The sequence below is a fragment of the Prosopis cineraria genome, unplaced genomic scaffold (assembly GCF_029017545.1).
Source record: "Prosopis cineraria cultivar Desert tree isolate PC_DT_omini unplaced genomic scaffold, ASM2901754v1 PC497, whole genome shotgun sequence".
Classification (NCBI taxonomy): Eukaryota; Viridiplantae; Streptophyta; class Magnoliopsida; order Fabales; family Fabaceae; genus Prosopis; species Prosopis cineraria.
In genome coordinates, this window is record NW_026555822.1 from 28,971 (window position 1) to 48,364 (window position 19,394).

The following is a 19,394-nucleotide window of genomic DNA, read 5'->3' on the forward strand; positions in this document are numbered from 1 at the left end:
ATGTGTTGTCGGAGGAGATCACTTTTGCCAGGTGGTGGAAGTGCAAGCTGCCTCAGGGCTGGAGAAGCGCACCGCTTTCGGTTTCAGTTGGTCACCAAGATGGTCCAAATTTACCGGATTTATTTTATATTTATTTAAAAAATTACAAAATTTTAATAAAACTACCATGAAATAAAAATAATGTAGATTTAATTTAAATACTCTAATTCAATATTATTTTTTTAATTTTTCATAAATTAATTATTTAGATCTACTTTGAACAATTTAAATTTAAAAATTTTAAATTACAACTTTTTCTTAATTTTTTTAAATACTGAAGATTATTTTTATCTTTATTTTTAATATTATATTTACTAGTATAAAAAATTATAAAAATGTAATATTAAATTTAAAATTATAAAAAATTATATGGATAATTATAAAATTTAATTTATAAAAATTATAAAAAAATAAATATTAAATTAAATCATTCAAAATAAATCTACGTTGTTCATATGGATAATTAAGCAGCTTTATTAAATTTTTATAATTTTTTATAATAAACATAAAATTAATATATAAAATTAAAATATACTATAAATTTAGACCAAATAATCATCAGGCAATAAGTACCAAAACCAAATGAGAAAGTGAAAGGGGAGGAGGGATTAAAAAAAAGAAGAAGAAGATATTTTTGCCTTTTAACGGTTTCTAAAATAAAGCAAAAGCATTCAGTTTGTTTATTTATTTTAATTTTTGGATCAGTTGTATAATTGTATAATATTGAAAACCAAATTATGGCCCAGAATAGAAAACCACAAAAATCATAATTATGAATTAATGAAAACAAACTGTTATTGGGGGTAGTTTATTTTGTTACTGAGTAATTAATTTTCGACCAATACTAAATTTTTCGTAAAATTATAACCCTGATAAAACATATTCTCGGGAGTTGGGAGTGAGTGGCGGATTCATTTCTCTTCGTCGGCGAACAAGTCTTCCATATTCCGTCGGACGCCATCCAGCGTTGTGAGCCCTGTGTGTTTGTTCTTGGTCAAGCAGTGAAGAAGATTCGAACCCTGCTGCTTTTTCTACCCCCAAAATTCGGTGAGACTGATTTGTTCAATATGGCTTTGAATCTAGTTTTGAATTTGTTCCCCGCGTGGCTGTTCTTGCTTTGTTTTAAATTTTTCATTTTAATTTGGCTTTGAATCTGGTCGTGTAATCGTTTGAATGTTGACGCTTTTGAATTTGGGAATATTTACAGATTGTGTTTTTTTGTGCTGGTTTTTGCTTGAATGGTGTGTAATTGGCTATTATACTTCTTCCCTCCTCATTTTGATTACTAGCGACTTGTATGATTTGGATTGCGTTGTTTTGTAATGTTGGATTTGTGTGTATTGGCATTCTGTTTATTAATCTTTATATATTATCATCAGTTTTTGAAAATTCTCAAGGTATTTGTGATGTATGGTCTTGTAAATGACTCTCGAGTTGTGTCAAAGTATCTGGAACAAAAAATTAAAAGGGTATTATATCAGCTATGTATATTTCAAAGATTTCAGTGGAGGCAGATGCCCCCGCTGAGTGTAGTGTAGGTCCGCCTATGGTCTCTGGTTAGTTTTGCTTTCTTCTTTCTTCATTTATAGTTCCTCTCTTTGTTTTGTTTTTTTTTTCTTTGGTATATTTTTCTCCGCATGTATTGTTTTTAATCAATATGTTAAATATGAGGTCCCTGTGATCTCGGTGTGGAAGTTAGGCACCTTGATGAAAAAAAATTGCTGAATGGTAAGTATGCTTTTGTAGTGACCTTCTCAGTTGAATGCTTCTATAGTTCTATTAGAATCGGGTGTTTTATTTTGCCAGAAATGAGATTGTAAAAGTCTGAGTGTCCTATTTTTGGGTGACTTTGTGAAGAAAAAGATATATTATTGCTAAACACCTTGATTGGGCTCTTGTGCATCTTAAAATCACATCGTATAGCTTTTTGCCAGGCAACCACATCAAGAAGCAATTATGCTGCCCTTCATTTTTCCCTCAATCACTTCAACTACAATTTGATCCTTATTTTAATTTGTATTTTGGCTTATTCTGATTCAAAACAAATTGTGAAGATAGTTATTCAACTAATCAGATCAGTTGTGTATGATGTGATTAACATGGTTACAGACAACAGTCACAGTCAAAATCTGTTGGAGAAACCTAGCCTAATAGCTTAGAGCCTATTGTCTATTTGCTAATAAATTTTGCATTTTCATCTTCGGTATTTTGCCTGACAGAGAAGCAAGTAAATGGTAGTTCAACCAAAAAGGTAAAGAAAGAAGAAAAGGATTATGGCAGGCAAAGCTGCTAGTTCAGTGGCGAAGGCTGTAGGAGAATATCAGTATCCATGGCGTGAGAAGTTGGCACAGTATAAGGATGAACTTACCAAGGGTGTTTGGGGATATTGGGAGCTGGGAGCTTGGAAGCCCCTTGGTATTAGTGCTCGGCGTAGAGCTAGGCTTCGCAAGGAAGTGCTTCTTGCTGGCAAAGATTGGCCTTATGATCCAGAAAGGAAGGAGATGAAAACCAGAAGGAAAGGGCATAAATGCGACAGGATTGCTGCCGAAAAAAGGGAAAACACTGCAAGATTGATGGAGAAGATGCCAGAGATGTTGCTGGATTACAAGAAGCGCAGGTGGGAGAAGAAGATGAAGGAAGAAGACAAAGGCAAATAGTAAATTTTTGTGCAATATTGCTCTGTGCTTAGTTCATCCTGATTTTAGCTAAGAAAGAATTTGGTGTGCTGTAGCTTCATATATGGATTTAACAATGCTGCTATATCGCGATGTTGTGCGTGTTCATATTTAGAAACAACCTTTGGGTAGACTGATCTTACGTTCATTTGGGCATGAGCCCCGAGAAGCGAAAAACTCCTGTGGGCTGCTGGTTGTTTATTTTGGGGATTCTTCTATGAAAATCCCCGCTTCAACAACTCCATGTTTGAATCTTTAAGCCTTCAGAGTCAGCATGAAGATTGCTAAGAACCGATATCTTTTTAGGATGTATGTTTGGTGGAAGATGCCAAAAAACTATGGAAATGCTTCTGAATCATAGACGCAACTCTTCATATGTGAGGATTATGTGTGCCGTGATTATTCTCTCCCTTTTCCCTACTGTTACTATTGCTTGAGCCGTTGGGTCTTGAACTGAGCATTGTGTCTGGCTGGGTCGATTTTTTCCCAGTTTTCTTTGCTGAATCCATCAACCCTGATGCTATGGAATTGAAAGGTTTCAAGTAATTTCTTCCCCCAGAAAACAAAAAAGATTTGTGTCCGTTGAGTTGAGAACGGCAATAGGAATAATTGTGTGTAGGGTGATGTGTTACTTTAAGTACACTGTGCAACACAACAAATTAAAAATAAAAAATGGATGATATACAGGTTCCACCGAGATTTGAACTCGGGTTACTGGATTCAGAGTCCAATGTCCTGACCACTAGACCATGGAACCTTATGTAGGGTTTTTTTTTTAACAATTATTGTTATAATAGAAAGTTTCTATTTTTTTTTTGCAAAATAAAAAATAGATTAAGTCGTTTTATTTTAATATTATTTTATTCAGTGAAATTCAATTTTTTAAAATAAAAATAAAAATAAAAATGCATATGTGAATGTTACATTTGACTCTGGATGTATCTGATAATTAAAAAAGGGAATAGATACTCTCTTTTTTCAATATCTCGCGAAAATAGCTTTCTTATCAATTTTTTTTTAAACAATTGAAATTGTGCCAAACTTTGGCCAAAGAAAAACAAAAGGAAAACTGTGCCAAATTGTTTGGAAGGTGAAAGATGGGACAGATCGTTTTTTTTTTCTTTTCCCACACCCAAAGATAGTGCTTATTTCTAGTCGTTGACTCCCGGCGATGGCAGATATTTTTTTCGAGCAAACATATGATGCCATATTCAATTGAAGATAAACATTAAATAAATATTAAAGTTAATAATTATAATATAAAAAATAGTATTTAGAAGGCATCAAATAGAATTGTTTAAATAATTATAAATTTATAGATATAACCTGTCATTTTAAATTTTGATTACTGGGCATATATATGGAGCCTATCATTTGAAAGATGATAAATCTTTAAATGACCCTTAAATTTTTTAAAGAATTAGTGTCAAAACTATTAGCTGTAAGGATACTTTGAAAAATAAAAATAAATAAATAACCATATTTTTTATTTTCTGTGCATCGAGGATGATTTTAGTGGCCGGAACATAGAAATAAGTAATATTTGTTAATATACCAAATGCGTCTTGTAACAACATTGCTCCGATGGACTATTAAACCAACATATATAGTAATAAAAAACATTAATACGCTGCTTATAAAAATATCTTATTAAAAAAAATTTTTTTAAAAAAGTTGCTCCCTCCATTAAAAAATATAAGGCATTTTTTGAGGAGTTAAATGTTTAAAAATATAAGGGATTTTTAATCTTTTGATGTGTAATTATTATTTTTTTAAAAGTACCTCTATTAATAAATGACTTTATATTTATTGTAAGGTATTTAATAAGGGTAAATATGAAAATACAGAATTAGTTTGAAAGTAAGTAACTATTTTATTGGGGGTGAGATTCGGTTAAAAATACTTTATATTTTTTAAAGGAGAGAGTATGATACTCAAAAATTATAATAAAACATATTTTAATTTTATTTCAAAATATATTATCATAAATTTCCTTTTTATAATAATTTTTTAAAAAAATTGAGTGAGCATTGAGCATTTTAGACCTGCAACGGTCACTCGACACCCTTTACAATATACTCTTTTCATTTAAAAATATAAAATATTTATTTTTAATCGAATCTTACATTTCAATAAAATAATTATATACTTTTTAAACTAATCCTATCTTTTCATATTTACCCCTATTAAATATCCTACAATAAATATAAAGTTATTCATTAATAGGGGCACTTTTGAAAAAAATTAATTATTACATCTCAAAAGACTTATATTTTTAAACATCTAACTCCTCAAAAAATATTTATATTTTTAATCAAAAAAAGTATAAAAATAATGATTATAAAATCTTCCGGCTTGTCGGAGGCTTTGAGCACATCCTCTGTTTTTATTCGTGAGTAAAATAAACATACTTTATTATCACACAAAAAAAAAATTCGGGCCAAACAAAGTCCGTTTTCTTTCCCTTCACATTCGTGTTAGCCTTCCCAAGTGTATTTTAAATGAGGGAGTGAACCTTAAATTTCAAATGATGATTTTATTCAAGTAAAGCCTCTCAGACCTTAATTAGTATTTTTATAAAATACAATTTTTTCCTCAATTTAAAAATAAAAAAATAAGTTGTAAATTTAACAATATAAAATTACAAATTTGAAAGACAGAGTTGTGAATTTTTAGAAGTGTTCAAATAATGATGTGTTACTTTTTTAATTTGATCATTATGATTTTTATTCTATATTAGAATTAGGAAAGTAGCAGATTAAAAATGACAAAATTGCAAATTTGTCTCTTCAATTTGATATTTTGATATTTTTCAAATTTGTCTTCTAGATTTACAATTTGCTTTTGTTAAATTTATAGCTTATTTTTTAAATTTTAACAAGGAACCTTAATCTTAATAATTGAATTTGAAAAGAATCATGTCACTGCTTTAATGCTTTTAGAAATTTGTAATTTTGTCTGTGAAATTTACAATTTCACTATCTTGAATTTACAACTCGCTTTCTCCATTTTAAAATTAAGAATAAATTGCATTGTATGAAAATACTAGTTAAAGATCTAAGGAACTTATTTTACATGTTAAAATTTGTTGGAATTTTACCTAAATAAAATGAACCTTTGGACTTAAGTGTCATTTTTTCATTTTAAAATTTTTTCAATTAACGAGGAACATAAATCTTAATAATTGAATTTTAAAAAGAATCATGTCATTATTCGAATACGTTTAGAAATTTGGAATCTTGTCTATCAAATTTACAATTCTACTATCTTGATTTTGCAACTTGCTTTTCTTATTTTAAAATTGGAAATAAATTATATTGTATGAAAATACTAGTTAAAGATTTAAGAGACTTAGTTTACATTGTAAAATTTGTTAGAACTTTACTTAAATAAAATGAACCTTTGGGACTCAAGCGTCATTTCCTCATCTTAACTTCTAAATTTACTTTGTTGCAGTGCCCACATATTTTTGAGGGCTCGGATTCCAGGTTTACACTTGGGGAAAATTTCATATTAGAGCCCTGGACGTGCATAATTAAAAATTAAGACAACATAAATTTGAAAATACAATGCAAGCTACTGGGATTGGAATGAAAATAATTTGACAAGATAAATGATGAAAATACTCATAGTAGAAATAAAGAGAGTGTGAATTAATGCTCAATATAACTTGTTAAATCCTATATACTACAACTTTCTGAATTTCTAAATGCGTCATGAATTTTACAAGCTAATGATTCAACATGTCACCTTAAATCCCTCGACACATTACTTGCAATGCCAATAGACAATGGATTTCTCAAGTTAATATTTAAGAAGTTGTCATGGATTTAATACAAGTTAGATAATCAATAAGCAACAAAATGAATTTATCAATAACGTAGGAGAATTAATGATTAATATAACATTTTTAACAAGTGCAAATTAAGATAATGATTTAATAAGTTATAGATTTAATTCGAGCATTCACAAATAATGCAATAAATTTAGCAAATCATGTTGTGTATTTGACAAGTCATTTAGAGCAGTGATTCACTTTTTTTTCCCCTTCATTTCTATTAATCATGTGCTTATAAAGTTATTTTAATTTCAATCCTAGCAAGCAAGAACCAACAATGTATTTTTTATTTGGTTCTGATTTTCAATTAATCAAGTCACACCCATGTCTCAAAGTGAAGTTCAAATTCTCCCTTATTCCTGTACGGAGCATTTCAATGAAGAATCTGGCTTTCAGCTTCTGACGGATTCAAACTTGTTGCTGAGTTGCAGAAACAAAAAACCTGGGGTCAATGGTTTTCGTTGACGGTTGTCACTTGTTATCTCGTGGGCAGGTCACCGGTTGGAACCCCAAAGTTGCTATTCTAAGACATCTCTCTCTGCTAAGGATTCAGTGAGGCGGCGTCAGCATGTCACATGTTCCATCAATCCCACAGATACCAACCATACATGATACAGCCTTCCCTGCTGTAGGAAAAAGGAAAAAAAAAAAAAAAAAAAAAACTCCCACCAAACATTACTTCAAATTACAATAAAAGAATTGGTGCGTATTTTTCAAAAAATACAAAGATGCAAATAATCCAGGTAAAAAAAAAGGAAAAAAAGGGATGAAAATAATGGGGATGGCTTAGATTTCATGTTACAAATAGACATGAGTAGTGAATTGTGACGCATAGTAATACAATATAACTTTTTTTATATCTGAAAGTAAAAGCACATAGATAACACAATATTCTTTCATCTTAAATTATAAATCTTATTTTCAAAAAGATTTAATATATTTTTATAATATTAAAATTTCATTAAATAATTTTTTTAATATTATTTTTTCTTTCTATTTAATTTTTGTTCCTATTCTTTAAACATATGACTAAATTATGCAAAATTTTTCTAAATTTTAAATCATGAATAAATAACCTCTTAACATTTAAAACTTCATAAAAAACCTATTTGAACTTTTAGATTTATGTAAATAACCTTTAATCATTAATTATATATTCTCTTGAATTTTATTTTTATGTGCATTTAAACTCAAAAATTTTAATTGATATACTAATAATCTCCTTCAATTTTAAATTATTTATAAATAATTAATATTTAAATTAATTATCTAAAGTTATCCGTATAACTATAAGAGTTAGATGGCCATTGTAAAGTTTTAAAAAATTAAAAAGGTTATGTAAATATGGTTTAAAATTGAAAAAAATAATGTATAGTTTAGCATGTATTAAATGAAAAATATTTTTAAAAATTTATATATTTTTAAAAAATAAAATTATCAGACATATTTAATAAAATTTATTATTACATGAGATTTTGTTTTAAATTATTTTATAATATGAGGAGGAAGAAGTATATTTTTATTTTAAAAAAATCGTGATATTGGAAAATGAGTAACCTGAAGGATGGCAAACAACAACACGTGTAGTCCTGTACGGCCGTACCCGATGACATGAAGAAATTGACTTTTATAACCTAAGTATATGCTCCTCACGGTCAGTTTTTAGAAGTATAATTTAATTTACGTTATAAGTCATTATTTTATAGAATTATTTTATTTTAAATTAAGATTCAAATTTTTTTTAAAAAAATAATATTATATTATTTATTTGTTTTTTGTTTTATTTAAGAGTTATATTTAAAATTTTACTTACTTTTATTTCTTATACTTTTACTATATTTATATTAATGAAATTAATAAAAATAATTTATAAATAAAATTAAAGAGAATATATATATATATATAGTGACGGGTGGACTCTGACTTTTTATAAATTATTTGATATACATTAACAATAACAACGACCCTTGTTGCTGTACTCTTCTCATCTTATATATTAATCATTTTTTAAAATATAATTTAGTCTATTGTATAAGTTACAGAAATTATTTTTTTAAATTAAAAATTTTAAATTACCCTTAAAAATTAAGAGAGATAAAGATAAAAAAATTAATGTCATATTTTCTGTTTGCTTTTTGCATTTTACTTAAGGATCATATTTAAAATTTTACTTAATTATATTCCTTATACTTATAAAAATAATTTATAAGTAAGGTGGGAGGAAATACCTCTCATCATGTTATATTTTTAATCAAATTTTTAAGAATATTATTCCCTCCAGTCCCATTTATAAAGGTACTTTTTAAAAGATTTATTTAATTTCATTTATAAGTTATTGTTTAACTTTTTAGGTAATATTTGAAAGATATTTTTAAAATTATTTTTCATGAGAAGGATAAAGTAACATGATACTTTCTTCGTTAAAAAATGTAAGATATTTTTAACCGAATCTCATCCTAAATAAAATAGTTACCTACTTTTAAACTAACTCTATTTTTTTATATTTATTTCTATTAAACATCCTACAATAAATATAAAATTATTATCAATGGAGGTACTTTTAAAAATGAAAACGCCAAAGAAGCGAGCTCAACCAAAGGGTTCAAAAAATGATAAGGGGACGATTGTATGTGTTAGTAATGAAGGTGCAAGGGACATTAAAACACCCAAGGCGCGTGGTCGACCAAAAGGGTCAAGAAATAAAAAGCTCAGTATTGCGTGTGCTAGCAATGCAAGTGCAGGTGACATTGAAAACCCAAAGAAGTGTACAGTGACGTATGGTCAACCATGGAACACAAGAAAGAAGAAGAAGAAATTGGGAGAGCAGATGAATGAAGAAATGTGTTGTGAAGTTATGTTTGTTCACAAGGTATGTGATAAAACTATTGGTCTTACTGGTTTGCAGAATAATTTGGCCAATACTGTAGGTGACCAAGATATTGGATCACTCATTAAAACTGCCGATAATAAAAAATGTGTAGAAGACAATCTGCAGCAAAAGATGACTGTTCAATCACAAAGGGCTACTCACGATAGTGATAGGAATAAGGATATGCCTTCAACTGGCTCTGGTGTTGGTGAGGTTCAAAGTGAGTATAACCTCTTTAAAGAGCTTTTGACAGGAAAATTTACCGGAGGATCTAATGAGGAAATGGAGGGCATTTGGTTGGCTAGACCAGGGAATGCGATCGTTTTTGCTGAGGTTGGGGCAGACAAGGAGTTTACTATCTGTAGATCTTGTGAATATGGATCTGGAAACAATATTGATGAGGCAGACAATAGGTGGGGCAGGCCAAAGGGCTTCAGTGACATAGAAAAGGAGACTGTCCTGTCTTGATTCAGAGATTGAGAGGCATAATAATGTAGCTGAGATAGATGGAAGAATGCCTGCTGAAGCTTCTTGCAGAAATGATATTGGTGGACGGAAAGCTAAGCATGGAAAACAGAGTTTAAAAAATAGGAGACTATCTATTGAGCACTGCCGATTGAAGGGTTCAAGAGGAAAGACATCAACTATTGCTGCTGTAAAAGATGAGAGTGAATCAGTTGAAGTGAAGTATAAATCCAGGAGGAATGAGAGATCAAATAATAAGAGAGTCCAATCCCTACAAAATAAGATGATTCTTTCTTGTAGAGTCGTTAAAAACTCAAGAGGGCCTGGAAATAAAAAGATGAAAACAAAATGGTTAAAAGGTGGATCTGGAAGCATTCAGACAAGGTCTAATGTAAGGCTGAGAAAATTGTCAAGCCATAAAGGCAAATCTTCTGGCAGCAGTGTTCAGAGAAGGTGTAGTGGAAGACTGAGACAGTTGTCAAAATGTGGATTAGACCCTTCAGGTTTGATTGTGAGTATCCCTTTAAGCCATACTTCTGAACCATTTCTTGAGTTTTCATTTATACCCATATGATTGCAGATATGTGGAGTTGACTGAATGCATGAGTTAACAGAAATATTGATGCCATGGGGATGCAAATTGTGTTTACTGATCCCATAAAAACTGAGATTTTAATTTGCCCAATTAAAAAACACACTGCTATTCCTGATGCAAAACTTTCTGTAATTGCTATAGGCCTTTCTGCATTTTGAGCATCAACTTGTATTTGAAATTTTAGAGATCTATCTTCTGCCTTGGAATGATTCGAGGAAACTAATGAAACTGAAACTAGATATGAACCAAAAGATGGATGGTCATCTTTTTCTTTTCTTATTTGGCTGAAAATAAGTGGGAGATAATGGCATATGTTTCATCTGTCTAGCATTGTTACTTAATGCCAGAAGGAGTGCAATGTTGCTACAATTCAGAGTAAAGTTTATGTAAAAGTATTGATAACTAGTGCTGTATGATAAATAATACCATAAGATTTCAGAATTTATTGGCATTTATTTAAAAGTTTACGACAACATTCTTTCATGCACCTCCACTTTATATGCGTGTGTTATATGAAGGTCCACCCTGGGGCATAAAAGAATAAATCAATATTTGAGCTTAATGAAATTATGGTTGATGACTTGATTCCTTAGTTACTTGGTCCGTTCTATGTAATGCTCTTTCATACTCAATCCATGTAGAATTCAGTGTAATGGAATGTCTTCAAAAAGTACGTTGTGGTTATTTTGTTGTGCTATTTGACATGAAAGTTGATGCTCCTCATCAAGATTGAGGGTTACCTAGTTATGCATTACATGTTGGTTGGGAGGAGTATCATTCATACGTGATGAGACTTAATGTAAAAGGAAAATGATTAAACTAATATTTAATTGTTCATATCTGGCCCATTTCTGAATCTTTTTTGTGCTGAAAACGTATAGCTAAGTTACATCCACATGGATGTAATCTGGTATGTGCACTATCGACTGGCACCTTCATATCTTACCATTGAAATTTCAAATTACACTGTTGTATTTATTTTTTCACTGCCTTTAAGGAAGCAGTTCTTTCCGTCTAAATGAAAAGGCAGGTAAATTGTTCTGGGAACCTGTAAAATTTCAATGATGATTAGTGTAACTTTCTACGGTGACACAAACCTCTTTGTTTGTATCATTACCACTAAGTCTACACAGAGACAGTCATGACGGTGTGCTATTAGCCTATTACAGATGTGTTGTTTTTATAACCGTGCTTGTTTGTGATTTGAGAATTCACTGCATCTTTCAAAATCTCAATTAGAATTCCCCCCTTTTCTGGGCACTCTTTTCTACTTTTAGGTTGATTCTAGAAGGAAAAAGGGCCTGCAGAGTTTAGTGTGCCACCAGTGCTGGAGGAGTGATAGGAGTGGGGTTATCAATTGTGCCAATTGCAAACGGAAGCGATATTGCTATGATTGCTTAACAAAATGGTAATAACAGTCAAGTTATTCATTTCGAGAGTTCTAGTATATGCTGTTTTGGTATTTTGGGAATATTCAATTAATTAGTTTGCAAAAGAAAAGGTACTTTTCTTTTGTGAAAGAAAATTACTTTCTTTTCATGTTGTAAGAATATAGCTTTACAAACATAAGTCAACATTTCAGAATTTTAGCAAGAATTGCTGCCTTTTCTGATGATATTTGTTTTGAAAAAAAAATTTAGGTACCCAGACAAAACAAGAGAGGAGATAGAGTTTTCCTGTCCCTTTTGCCTTGGTAATTGCAATTGTCGGTTGTGTTTGAAGGAGGCTGTATCTGCAGAGGCATGTACCGGTTTTTTTTTTTCCTTTTTGTATTTCCTTCTACTTTCTATTACCAATGGAGTGCTGCTTTAGCACAAAGACTCTAGCAAAAAGTGACTACCAGGAAGTTCATTCGATGATCCAATAACAGCCTCTACCTACTCCTCCTGTTTACTTGTATACCAACCTAGATCAAGGGAGAGTTCAGTTCCACTTCAACTACAAGCTTAATGAATTTTAACTACTTAGTAATCGAGTCTTATTCGCTAACTAATAACCATGTAATCCTCTTATTATTTCTGACATGTTTGTGCTTAATTTTAATGTAAAATGAATGGTTTGTCTGCAGGCTGCAAGTGTTGAATCAGATGCTTATATCAATTTGCTGAAGTTGCTTTACTTGCTTAAGAAAATTTTGCCTTTACTCCAGCATATCCAGCAAGAGCAGAGATTGGAAATGGAAATAGAATCTAGCTTACATGGTAGTCTGATTTTATTTAGTTATGGTTATGTAACTTGCATCTAGTTACTGGACTGAATGTTTAAAGTGGTCAATTTCCCAATTTTCTCAGGTTTACTGCTGACAGAAGAAAATATCATGCAGTCGTAGATTGATGATGATGATCGAGTGTATTGGTATTGCTTTTCATACTTTTGTTTTTGAAATTAGCATTTTAGAGGTTATGTTATTTTTGATATTTTCATTCACCTGGTAGTTTTACTATGCTTGCTTGCATTGACTAGCTGAATTCAAACGAGCCTATGTTTCCTAGAATATTCTTGAAAAATATGTTTGAAGCTACATGCACACAAAGGCAATGACCTGTGCCTTCTATTGGTTACATGATACAGACATTGGATGCATTAGTATTGACGCTTTATTTTCTGTTTTCTTTTGACTTCTGTGTTTTTTCTGTCTCTAGGGGATGTGATATCTCCTCACAATGTCTATATTAGGTTAATTTATATGGTATATAGTTTTGGTCTATTATTGATCCTTTTCCCCCAAAAATGTTGGCTAAAGTCACTATAAGTTCGTGATATAAAATTCCAAAACATACTTGGATCAAAAGGCAATTTTTATGCTCTAGTGTTTCTATCAACCGTTCTGTTTGTTTTAGAATAGGAAGTTTTGCAATTTGTTTTTTTGATTCAAGTTCTATCATAATCTCAGTTTATTAATCAAAGGTATAAGCTCATTTGGCTATGATTTATTTTCCATAATTCAGTCATAGGCAACTTATTTCAGTTTTCCATAATCTACTTATTTCAGTGACAACTGTAATACATCCATCGTCAACTTGCACAGAAGTTGTCCTGATCCTAATTGTAGTTACGATCTCTGTCTCACTTGTTGCATGGAACTAAGAAGTGGACATAACTGTGAAGATGTTTCCACTAATGATGATGAAGGACGGGCTGATACCTCATCTGAATTTTCGTGGAAAGCAGATGCCAGTGGTAGGATTCCTTGCCCTCCAAAATCAAGGGGAGGCTGTGGGACTACAATTCTCTCATTGAGACGCCTTTTTAAAGCTAATTGGGTGAATGAATTGATTGGGAATGCAGAGGAACTTACCATCAAATATGAGCCCCCTAATGTTGATTCTACTAAAGGTTGTTCATTGTGCCATAATTTTAGGATGGATACAGTACAGGGTTTTGTAAGGCAGGCAGCTTCCAGAGGAAACTGTCATGATAATTTGTTGTTCTGCCCAAATGCTATGCACATGGGAGATACAGAATTCAAGCATTTCCAGATGCATTGGACAAGCGGCGAGCCTGTTATAGTTAGGAATGCATTTGAAAAGGCTAGGGGCCTTAGCTGGGATCCAATGGTGATGTGGAGGGCTTTTAGGGGGGCTAAGAGGATACTAAAAGAGGAGGCAACTGTGGTTAAAGCCATTGACTGCTTAGATTGGTGCGAGGTACATGCTTTCTTGAATATCCCAGATTATACTTATCTATCAGTCTTTAGCCTTCTTCACTGTTTGAGACTTTTTCCCCTTTAAATATTTGGCTGAGAATATGGTTCTTTTTGTATCGTTCTAATGAAAAATCTTAGCTAAAAACATTAAAAAAAAAAAACCCTACTAGTTGCATATTTTTTCATTTTTGCACTGAATTATATATGCTTATTGACTACCTTGACCAAGGAAATCTTGGAATCTGATCACGTTATAACAAGATTGTATGCCATTTGAAAATCATAGTTTCTTTTTTATAGCAAAGAATTCTTTTATATGGTTACCTTGCATGCAACGCAACCAAAAAGTTAATGCTCAAGTTTAGGCATATGCAAAATTTGGCTGTTAATCTATTCTAATGATGCACAGCTATTTGAGGAATTGCTTATGAAACACGAGATGAATCCTGTATTTTGATTTGTTATGTTTCAGCTCTACCTCAAGTCTTCAATTTTCATATGGTGAAGTATATGTTAATGGAAATTTCTATCAATGAATGTTGAATAGCTTAATTTTTTTCAAGTGAATAACATATAGGGAAAATTAATGCTTCTATTTTGTAGGTGTTGGCAGCTTTGGTTTCTTTTTCCTTTTTTTTTTTTTGCGGGAAATTGGCTGATTGTTTCTTTTTGGAAGTTTGTCTTGTAACCCAAAACCTCAGAATATTGTTTCTCTTCATGGTACTGCAGGTTGAAATTAATATCCTCCAGTTCTTCAAGGGCTACCTTGAAGGTCGTAGGTATAGAAATGGGTGGCCTGAGATGTTGAAGCTAAAGGATTGGCCTCCATCAAATGCTTTCGAAGAGTGTTTGCCAAGGCATGGTGCCGAGTTTATAGCTATGCTACCATTTAGTGACTATACTCATCCCAAATCTGGGATTCTAAATCTCACTACAAAGCTACCTGTTATTTTAAAGCCAGATTTGGGCCCCAAAACATACATTGCTTATGGATCTTTAGAAGAGCTTGGTAGAGGTGATTCTGTAACAAAACTGCATTGTGACATCTCAGATGCGGTAAATTTTAAAATCAGATATGCATTTGTTTTAAGCACTTGTTGCTCACAAGTCAAAATCAGTCCTTTTTCCTCTTTGACAATTTATACCTGAAGGAAATCAATATATAATTTAAATATATAGGAAGTCACACTGTTCATAAACCATGGACATTGCAACATATCTGAGACTCCATGCCATGCATGGGGTCCATAGTCTAGTTTTTGGGGCAAAAAAAGAACTTTGGTGGAGATGTACTTTTTTTTACCCCTTGAAGAACAGATTTATGCCATGAGGATGTGCATATATTGGCTTAAGATATATATACCTGCTTTACTTGTCATATAAGATCTTGATGGTCCTGTTTGGTTCCTGTTCTATATGCAGTCATTTACCATAGCTGTTTGAGAGAGAGAGAGAGAGAGAGAGAGAGGATGTCCTAGCTCTCAAGGGTCAAGAGTTTGAATGTCTTGAGGAACAATGATACACAACTGTCCCACATTGCATGCCACTTTTCATTTCTCCATCTCTTATTCTCTCTATGTTTTAGTGTGACCAGTGCAGTACTTTAGTTATAGGACTGCTCTTTTTAGCTGATTGCTGTTAGTTGATCAGGTCAATATATTGACACATACAGCTGAAGTAAAGAGACCACCATGGCAAAGAAAAGCCATAAACAAATTACGGGAAATTCATGAAGCTGAAGATATGCGCCCGATCTATGGCATGAAGAATGAAGCATTGAGTACTTATAGAAAAAAAGAAAAATGGCACTGCCAAGATATAAGCATGAGTTCTAAAAGCCCTAGAAAGGAGACATTATTATGGGAGAGTCTACTATACTTAAAAGTCAGGCATCGGAGGAAGAGAATATGAATGAACAGCAGAATAGATCCAGAGATCTTGGAGCCTCAGGAGCATATATAGAAGCTTGTGCTCTAAAATGCGCTGAGTTATTGCTTGGGGGTAGTCAATCTACAATTTGTATACAGGGTTCGACATCCTATTTTAATAGTCATAATTTTCTCCTCATTTCAGAAGAAATGCTGTGAATGGATCCATGGTGAAGTTAAGAACGTAGTCCAAAAAAGCTCATTATCACATGACGGATATTGCGAAGGAAATGCATCGCCTGAACATAGGCTGTCTAGAACATCCGCCGAAGACAGTTATGAAAAAGAAAAAATTGATGGTACGCTTGAAACAATTAGCATTGTGAATGTAACCTTATACATGCACCTTCTACATTGATTTGAAATTTGTGCACTCTACCAGCCTGGCTAAATCAGGACAATTCAACAAATTTTACAGAACAATCCAAATCAAAAGGCAGTTGCAGGTGTGCTGAGGAGTTACCTAACGGAATCATTCCCAACTTTGAGCATGATTATTACAGTTCCTGTGCTGGTAAGGATGTTTTTTATTTTTTATTTTTAACTAGGGAATGAAATTCTTCCATTCAATATCATTCTGTGTTGTGAAATGTGAGTGACACTGACACTGATAGCTCTTTGAAAGAGGGGACTAATACGGGTTGTGACTCCATGCTTCGCAAGTCTTATGAACAAGGCGCTTTAAAGGATTTTGAAAGACATTTGAATAGTCAAGAATGTAATCAGCCTATGTTGGAACAGAAGAAGAAAAACGATACGGCTGGTTCAATTCCTCTGGGGCGTGTTCAGAAATCAATAATGACAAAATAGAGTCACTTATAAATGATATGAGAACAGCAAAAGCTTTCCTTGAAAATGATCTGTCTGAGACTCAATATGGGAGTGCTGTATGGGACATATTTCGTAGGCAAGACGTGCCAAAGCTGACGGAGTACCTGAAGAAGCACTACAGAGAATTCCGCCACATAAATAATCTTCCAGTCAATTCTGTGCGCACGTCTACTTAAATGTTCTTAGTTTCATCAATTGATGCTCTTTTCTGAGTTAATTTAATCAGCTCTTGTTGCTTTTGTTTCAGATAATACATCCAATTCATGACCAGTTTCTTTATCTAAACGAAAAAAACAAAAAGCAGCTAAAGGAAGAATTTGGTATGATATTATGTCTCAACGAGTCATATCTTTTGTGTGAATTTATGAAACTAGGGATTTCTCGGCAGGTATTGAACCGTGGACATTTGAGCAACACGTTGGGGAGGCTGTTTTTATTCCTGCAGGGTGCCCGCACCAAGTGAGGAATAGACAAGTAATAATATAAACTTATTTATGTCAAACTGTCATATGTCTGTTTACGGTGCAAGGTTAGGAACGAGAGCAGGGGTAGGAGAAGCAAAAAATGACGAAATGGTCAAACATTACTGATCACATTGTACATAACAATCCTATATGTAGGCGTAGCTAAACCTTGATTAGTCCTAAGCAATAAAATATGAAATACCTTCTCCCTCGTAATTGGAAATCAGATAGAAAATTTTAATTATTAGAAAACCCTTACAAACCTCAGTCGCTAACTAATCAATAAAACGTTAAATCAAGGTCGTGTGGCATTTTTATTTGTTGAAAGTTGCTCTGGTGCGGTCATAATGATATTAGTATCCTGCGATGGTTATATAATTTGTTAAACCCTTTTATTTTCAAAAGATTTGAATTCTGAAATTTTGATTATCTTATGAAAGTTGTTAAATTTGGAAATATTTCTTATTCAAGTTTGGAACACTTGTGACACTGAGTGTTTTCCCCCAGTCTTGCATAAAAGTGGCTCTCGACTTTGTTTCACCTGAAAATGTTCAAGAGTGCGTTCGATTGACAAAGGAGTTTCGGGTGCTTCCAAAGAACCATAGATCTAAGGAAGATAAACTGGAGGAACGTGTTTGTGTTATCTTAGACCTATGAAAGCTTTATTGCATATGCAATGATGTCATAGATTTCATTCTTCCTAATTAGCTTCAGGAGTGCTAGAGTATTTATCAAAATGATTAGTAATTTGTTCAATACACGATTTTTTAAATGTTTGACTTCTTTTAGGCTTTATACTATGAGCTTTACTATGACAAATTCAATACCAACATGCTTTACACCATATGGTATCATGTTTATAGATAAAGAAGATGGCACTATACGCTGCTGACGCGGCTATAACTGAAGCCATGAAATTAATGCAGAGGATATGAGTAAGTTCGCTCTTGACCTCTCTCTTCGACTGTCTCGCATTATTTTCAAAATTTTGGTTCGACTGCAAGCCATATAAATGAAAGGTTCTGTGATTTACTTCGTTGAATCTTTCCATAATTTGGATGAACTTTTGGTTCCTGACCATTTTGAAGTGGCTTGTGCTGATTTACTTGGGTTGAACTTGCAGTTTGTGTAAGTGGGAGGCCATTTTTTGAAGAATTTGCTATGGTCACAGTACTTACCTCTGCTATGTTTTGTATGACTGGCGGTTTTATATCTCCATCAATACATGGAATTTGGATCTGCTGGAAAGTTCTGTAGCACCTAATCTGGAGTGTAAATATGTAATGCATGGGATTGCGTTTTTGCGCTGCCGGGATAGGATGCACTGCCAACCTGAACTGATTTTGAGTTTGATCCCACCTTTGTGAAAAAGCACGGGCGGATCTAGAGTGTTATTTTCAAGAGGGGGGGGGGGGGTTCAAATTTTATAAAATATGGAGAAAAAAAGTAGTTTTACCATTTTTTTGAGGAAAATTTTAAACCAAATATAAAGGAATTAAAAAAGTTGGGGGGGGGGGGGGAGCACCCCTACATGCCCCCTTAAATCCTTTTTTGGTGAAAAGAGTGATGGGTGGCAGAGAAAGAAAAAGAGCAAGGGTAAAAATGAAACATATATCAAGTCAAATATAACATTTAAAGAAATAAATTCTTAAATGCTAAGTTAAACTGTAAATATTATCCTTGTGATTTCATGTCATTACATTAAATTAGTTACTTATTGATTATTGATAATTATTACTTAATTTAATGTAATCGAAAGGTAATTTGAAATGCTAAATTCTGGAAATTATATATCATTTAGAAAGCAAAATGGTTCGAATCTCTGTGTGTGTGTGTGTGTATACATATATGAAAAAAATTTGATAAAATTTATACCATACGAACAATCGCTAGAAGTAAATATACGTTACCTAAAATTAAAAGTAAAACTGATGGACACTATATCAGTTTGATTTTAAATGCCCACTTAACAAATGATCAGCAGATAAAAAAAAAAACAGAGAATTACATTAAATTTCCCTTACAAGATTACCCAGTCCAATCA

General features: G+C 32.3%; 1 protein-coding gene, 1 non-coding gene and 1 pseudogene across 2 annotated transcripts; 2 read left to right on the top strand and 1 right to left on the bottom strand.

Annotated features, from left to right (window-relative positions):
- The first annotated feature begins 921 nt into the window (after window positions 1-921).
- Window positions 922-3,140, top strand: LOC129297325 (uncharacterized). Its single transcript, XM_054935673.1, has 2 exons — window positions 922-1,086; window positions 2,259-3,140. The coding sequence occupies exon 2, from the start codon at window positions 2,313-2,315 to the stop codon at window positions 2,694-2,696; it is 384 nt and encodes a 127-aa protein (XP_054791648.1). The 5' UTR covers window positions 922-1,086; window positions 2,259-2,312; the 3' UTR covers window positions 2,697-3,140.
- Window positions 3,141-3,399: 259 nt separating this feature from the next.
- TRNAQ-CUG (transfer RNA glutamine (anticodon CUG)) lies at window positions 3,400-3,471 on the bottom strand. Its single transcript has one exon. It is a non-coding gene; the product is annotated as a tRNA-Gln (tRNA).
- Window positions 3,472-9,935: 6,464 nt separating this feature from the next.
- Window positions 9,936-18,625, top strand: LOC129297326 (lysine-specific demethylase JMJ27-like; annotated as a pseudogene).
- Window positions 18,626-19,394: the final 769 nt, after the last annotated feature.

Bases quoted from the DNA above. Each gene is read 5' to 3' on its own strand.
- LOC129297325 (XM_054935673.1), top strand. From the start codon at position 2,313: ATGGCAGGCAAAGCTGCTAGTTCAGTGGCGAAGGCTGTAGGAGAATAT.